The sequence below is a fragment of the Gorilla gorilla genome, chromosome 21, assembly GCF_029281585.2.
Source record: "Gorilla gorilla gorilla isolate KB3781 chromosome 21, NHGRI_mGorGor1-v2.1_pri, whole genome shotgun sequence".
NCBI classification, from domain to species: domain Eukaryota; kingdom Metazoa; phylum Chordata; class Mammalia; order Primates; family Hominidae; genus Gorilla; species Gorilla gorilla.
Genome location: NC_073245.2, coordinates 44,465,310 through 44,472,077, shown reverse-complemented (window position 1 = coordinate 44,472,077; position 6,768 = coordinate 44,465,310). Strand labels below are relative to the sequence as shown.

Here is a 6,768-nt window from a genome sequence, read left to right as displayed (position 1 = left end):
CTGGTCTCAAACTCCTGGGCTCAAGCGATTGGCCTGTGTCAACCTCCCAAAATGCTGGGATGATGGGAGTGAGCCACTGCGCCCAGGCTTCCCTTCCTTTTCTTATATATAAATTTGGGCTGACCCTAAAACAATGACAGAGATTTGATCATCTGGTTGTAAAGCCCCTACAAATATACAATAGGAGATGTAGGTCAGTACCAACTGGGCAGCAGGCAGTTCCTAAAGCCACCTTGTTGACCATGCCTGGTGGAACCCGTGAGGCTTGCCAGGGAGGGGCTGCGCAAAGGTCTTCCATTACTGTGGGCTGAATGACCACACAGTGAGATCCCCACTTCCTTCAGATCAGTGTTGCTCAAGTTTTAGCCCCAAGAGAGCTTAAGAGATTCCTGGGCTGCGTCCCCAGAGTTCCTGACTCAGTGGTTCTGGGCGGGGGCCTGGGATTCTGCATTTCTAACAAGTTCCCCCAGGTGATGCTGATGTCGCTGGTCTGACGACCAGTTTCAGGTCTTGGGCCACTGGGCATCCAAATCACTTGCAGGTGCTTGTGAAAAGGCAGATTCCTGGGCACTACCCCCGAGACATTCTGATTCTCAGGTTCAGGGTGGCTCCTGGGAATCTGCCGTATCAACCAGCCCTGGAAGGAACCTCTGAAGACCACCCTTTGGAAAGCACTGCCTAGACCATTAGCACCTGTAATGCTGAGGTGAGGAATGCGGAGGTGAAGGGATTTGCTTCAAGGTCACTCTGCAAGTCAGGGACAACTCCCTGGTGCCTGGGCCCTAAATCTTGGAGCACCCTGGACTCCTCTTTCCTTCCCAGTCCACATTCAGCATGTCAGCAAATCCTGTCGGCTCTTCTTTCAAAACACATTTAGGTTTTCTTTAAGACTCTAGCAAACAGACTTGGGTGTGGGAGAGTCAATGAAACTAGACTGGTAAAATGTGGGTCATTGTTGAAACTGTGAGTTCATTTTATTACAATTTTTTATTTATATTTGAATTCTTCCATAACAAAAAGTTTTAAGTGTTTGATCCAACAAATTCACTTCTGGGAATTTATCTTAATCAACTTTTTTTTTTTGCTTCCTGTCCAACAACTTTATTAATGAACATTTTAAATAAAGAAAAACTCTTACAAATAAAAATATTTTTTCAAATAACAATAGTGAAAAATTGGGGGCACATGAAGTCTCCTTTTTTTTGAGATGGAGTCTCGCTCTGTTGCCCAGGCTGGAATGCAGTGGCACCATCTCGGCTCACTGCAACCTCCACCTCCCAGGTTCAAGCCATTCTCCTGCCTCAGCCTCCCAAGTAGCTGGGAATACAGGCATGTGCCACCACGCCTGGCTATTATTATTATTTTTTTGTATTTTTAGTAGAGATAATTCACCATGTTGGCCAGGCTGGTCTTGAACTCCTCACCTTAAGTGATCTGCCCACCTCGGCCTCCCAAAGTGCTGGGATTACAGGCATGAGTCACCACACTTGGCCTAAATTCTCAAAATAGGAAAACAATAAACTATGGAACACTCCTCGGCAGAATTTTTTATAATTAAGAGCATTTATCCAGGCTACATACCAACAGGGAAAACATGATACACTATTAAGTAAAACACTAGGACATTAAATTATATATATTACATGATTAAAACTATGTAAATATTTGTATCTTTGAAAAAGACTGAAAAATAATTACGTATGTTCAGAATCTAATCATTTCCCACCTCCTTCAATGCAATGGCCTTTGTCTCTTGGGAGAGAAGGGCACTGGAGTCCTAGTCTAGGGGAGCCCAGCACCCCAGTCTCTTGCCTGCAGCCCTGTTAACAGCCCTGCACTGGTCTCTCTGCTTTCACCCTTTCTCTCTCCAACCTCCTCAGCACTGGCCAGCTAGAGAGGTCTTTCAGAATGTGAATCAGCTCATGCCCCTCTTCTGCTCAGATCCCTAGGCGGCTTCCTGTATCTCTCCAACTAAGCTTCCTGCCATGGCCGTCCAGGCTGCAGAATGTCAGCTCGCCTGCTCTGACCTGCTGCTCAGTTCCCTGCTTATGCCTGCCTCTCCAGCCATGCTGGCCTCCTGGCTGCTCTTCAGGCACACATTCCAGTCTCGGGGCCTTTGCACGTGCTGTTTTCTCTGCCAGGAATGTGCTCCCTCCCTCCTTCATGACAGCTCTTCAGAGAGGTCTTACCTGGGCTCCTTATCTAAAATAGATCCACTCCCTCTTTTTGCTCCCAAACCCTTTATATTTCTTTATAGCACTTATTAACACGTCCCACAGTACATTTATTACATCTTCTACTTTCTAGAATGCAAATTCCTTGAGAACAAAGACTTTATGCTTGATTCTCTCCTGTATCCCCAGTACCTAGCATAGAGCCTGACACATAGTAGGTGATGAACAAACACCTGCTGAATGAAAGACTTGTACTGAGTAACCATCCAATGGGGGCTGTAAGCGGCATGTAGGCTTTGTTTCTTGGGTAACCTCCCCTCCTTAATCCTTCTGGCATAGGCAGACTCACAGCAGGTACCCAGTAGAAGGTAAGGTGGCTGATCATTTTTCCATAGGAGGCCTCCATGGCACACAGGGTAGAAAGTGCATTCTGTGAATTAGAGGCAGCAGAGCATGGCAGCTAATGGAAACTGGCTCTGGGAGGTCAAATTCTGGCTTAACACCACCAGCTGGGCAGCCTTGGGAAAATTATGATAATTCTCAGGGCATTAATTTTTCCTTGTGCAGAAAGAGAAGGATAATGACAGCTCCTATTTCCCAGGGCTGGGGAATAAATAAGAGAATGCCCATAAAGCAATTAGCAAGCACAGTGCCTGGCATGGAGGTGACGAGCAACGAGAAGCAGTCAAATTAATCGACAGCCACATTTGTGCCTTTGTCTCTTTCAAGTTTACGTGCTCTTATATACATGCTTTAGCTGATCTGGGCCTTTGAACAACCTGTCGGTTTTTATCACCATTTTATAGGTAAGAAAACTGGGTCAGAGGAAAAAGTGCTAGCTCACAGAACACAACTGAATTCTGCTAGAACTTCTGGTGCCCTTTCTTTCAGAACACAAGTGATTATTACGGCTGATATGAATCAAGGTGATTTGGAGCTGGGCATGCGGTCTCAGCTACCAGAGAGGCTGAGGCAGAAGGATCGCTTGAGCCTGGGAGATCAAGGCTGCAGTAAGCCATGATCATGCCACTGCACTCCAGCCTGGGAGACAGAGCAAGGCCCTGTCTTGGGGGACAAAAAATTAGGCGGGCCCCACTGGAGCCCCAGACTCTAAAGTGTGTGCCTAGTGTAAGGCTGTGGATGGCAAATGAATTCCAAAATGAAATCAGCCAGCCAGCTACAGGCTTACAACCTAGTGGCGGCAGGGAGTGTACGGGCTCCCTCATCTGCAGCTCCTTCTCTGGATGAGGCTTGAGAGCAAGTCTGGACAGGCAAACCATCTCTCAGTCCACCCAGGACTTAAAACACTTCATTGTTTTCCCAAAAGGGAAAAATAGCAAAGCCCTTTCTGTACAGTTTCTCCTGCTTAGAGTTGGGTGGCAGCTCTATACAGCAAATGCTGACTTTGCTATTTGAGATCTTTGATACAGTGTGACCTCTGAGCTCTGACCCAGGCTGCCCCTGACAAAAAAAGTGTTTCCTCCCACAGGTAAACAAGGGAGAAGGCACTGCAAGGAGCTCTGGGCCTGGCTCAGTGGAGGCTCTGCCACCTTTCCAGGATCAAAGGCCAAGGGAGGTGACATGGCAAGGAAAAGATCTACAGGGGTCAGACAAGGAATTTTAGAACCACAAGGTCAAAAAACCATGGGCTCTCAGGAGTCATAGATTAAAACTGCAGCATTTGAGACCAAAACACTCATGACTTGGAGCACCTTAAGCCTCATGGTGTTGGCAGATATTACATCGGAAGGGAAGAGTCAAAAGGTGCTTCTCCACTGATAATTCTGATGGCTTCTGGGCCCTGGGCATCTTCTGTGAGGTCAGAGCCTTGGCAAACGTTCCCTCGTGAGAATACGGCCTGAAGGCTCCAGCTGCAGGAGGACGGCTGGGAGAACATGCTTTGGATATCAACCTCATGCCAACATTCTACCAACCAGGCCCCACTGGGGCAAGAGATCAGAAGAGATCTGATGGTGCCAGGTTTGCAGTGGCCATCAACCACCAAAAGACTGTGAGAACAATACCATGATAGTGTGGCTTGATGGTATGTGCTCCTTGCCAGGAACGTGCTGTGTGAGTGGCACTTAGTCGCCCACAGAGCGCTGCACAGCACCACAACCGATAATTTCCATTTGCATAGTGTTTACAACACAGGACAGCATTCATCCCCCAAGCCCCAGAAATGGCCTAGGAAGTGGGGGACAACAATGGCTCTGGCCAGGCAGTGGGGATGGCTCTTGAGGGCCACATTGGGGGACACCTTGAAAAGCAGCCAAAAGACTCACACCAGCCCCAGCCTCATCCACATTCAGTTAAGGTCACTTTAGGTACCTACGTTAATAGAATTCACTGATTTTCAAAAACCACAGAGAGTTCTAGGATAGTCATGACCTTGTATCAAAATTATAGAAATCTCTCTATAAAAAAATCTCTCTGAAGAGTTCAGCATCCCAGGCTGCTCAGAGCAGAGTGGACCAGAAGACGGAGGCTGGACTGCTTTGCCAGTGTGAGAAATTCCCAGAAGAGCAGAAAGCACGTGCGATGGGAGATGCTCCTGCTCCTAGGAAGCTGCAAGTCCTATGCCCTGGGATATGGAACGTCTCCCTCCTCCAGGGGTCCCTGGCACTCTTCTCCATCTTTGGCAGGTGAGGAGAGGAGTTTGCAATCCCGGAGCACCTCTGGCTGCCAGGCCTGGCTGGAAGGACCAGCTCAGACTCTGGTCCCTACATGATCAGAGGGTCTGGTGCTCTGGCCAGAATCAGAACTCGTCCCGCAGCTTAGGGGGCCTGTCCATGCCGAAGAAAGAAGACGGCCTCCCCTGGAGGTCCCGCTCCCGCTTCACAAAGGCAGTGAAGGAGGAGACACAGTTGCCAATAAAGTGGTCGGCTTGGCCGAGGATGTACAGGTCGACCTGGGCCACCTCAGGCTTCAGGCTCACCACCTTCACCTGCAGGAAGAAGCACAGAGCATATAAGCTGGGGTGGCTGCAGGCCAAGGCCTGCCATCCACACCCCCAACCTTATTCCCTGAGCTGCAGTTACAGACACAAAAGGAGGAGCAGAGAGGAGGAAGATGTGGTTCAGTGTCTGAGGGAAGCATTGCCCAGCTGCTGCCTAGGCCCACCCCACCCTTCCCGGCTCCAGGAGCCTCAGCTCCAAACACACCATTCACACCTTCATGTCTTCACTTGTGCTGTTCCCTCTGCCTGGAATGCTGCTTCAACACCCATTAAAATACCGACCAGACTCTTTTATTTTATTTATTTTTTGAGATGGGTTTTTGCTATACTGCCCAGGTGGGTCTTAACCTCCCAGGCTCAAGCAATCTCCCACCTCAGCCTCCCAAGTAGCTGGGACTACAGGTGTGCACCACCACACGCGGTTAATTTAAAACAATTTTTTTAGAGGAGGAGTCTTGCTATGTTGCTCAGGCTGGTCTTGAACTCTGAGATTCAAGTGATCTTCCTGCCTCAGCCTCCCAAATGGCTGGGATTACAGGTGTGAGCCACTGTGCCTGGCCTGACCAGACTCTTAAGGCTAAGCTCAAATTCTATTTTTCCTAAAGCCCTGGCCTGGTGGACTTCCCCACCAAACCAGAGAGGGGAACAGAGAGCTCCACACCTTCCAATTCTGGGCTGGATGCCTCCGTCTCCCATGTACCCCAAATCCAAGCCCAAGGTCCGTCCAATCTACCCCTGAGATATTCCCCAAAGGTGAGCCCTTCTCTTGAGGGAGGGCCACTCCTTGGGCCCAGTCATCACAATGTCTTGCCTGATGGACTGCAACAGCCTCTTCCTGGTCCCCTCACTGCCTCTCCTGGTCTGCTCACCACAGAGCAGCCAGAAGAAACTTTTCGAGATAACCTCACACCTGTCCTTCCCGCCCTCCAAGTGGAACACCCTTTAATGATGCCCTATTGCCCTTCAGATAAGGGTGACAAATTGTGAACGTGGCCTACAAGGTCCTCGCTGGGGCTCTTCTTCTCCCACCCCCATCATCCAGCCCCTACCCAGGCTCCCGCCCTCCTCAGGACCTTTGTGCGTGCTGTGCTGTTCGGGGTGCACCTCCCTTTACCTGGTTAGCTCCTAGTTCTCCTTCGCATCTCGGCTTCAGTGGTGCCTCCTTGGGGAAGCGCTCCCTGGCCCTCTAGCCTAGGCCACCGTCCTCTGCTCTTCACTCTCACAGAACCCTGCTGCTCTACTTTGGAGCACACATCTCTGCTTATAGTTTCCACTCCTTAGTGATTCTCTGATTAGCATCATCTCCTGCCCCTGACTGGGGCTAGAGCTGTGTTGGTTTGCTCTCCACTGCTGGCCAGGCCCAGCACAGAGCCTGCCCCAGTAAAAATCTGGTGAGTGGACAGGTGAATGAATGGACCTGCCCATCTCTCTAGCAAGCTCCTGAAACCACCTTGTGGCCCACGTTATAGCTCTCTGCAGTCTCTTTTCCTGGGTCTAGAATGTGAGCCCTGGAGGGCAGGACCACATCTTATTTACTGGTACCCCTACTCAGCACTGGACCAGCTTAATGGAGGAGCAAGGCTTAGTTCAGGATAAAGGTGGCCTCTGAACCCATGGAGAAGGGAGTTGAGGGGT

General features: G+C 49.7%; 1 protein-coding gene across 1 annotated transcript in view; it reads right to left on the bottom strand.

Annotated features, from left to right (window-relative positions):
• Nucleotides 1–949: 949 nt before the first annotated feature.
• The window catches only part of POFUT1 (protein O-fucosyltransferase 1), a 30,849-nt gene continuing 25,030 nt past the window's right edge, over nt 950–6,768 (bottom strand). The window contains exon 7 of the mRNA XM_004061977.5: nt 950–5,121. Within this exon, the coding sequence (XP_004062025.1) occupies nt 4,933–5,121 (189 nt within the window). The 3' untranslated portion in view covers nt 950–4,932. The remainder of the gene's footprint in view (nt 5,122–6,768) is intronic.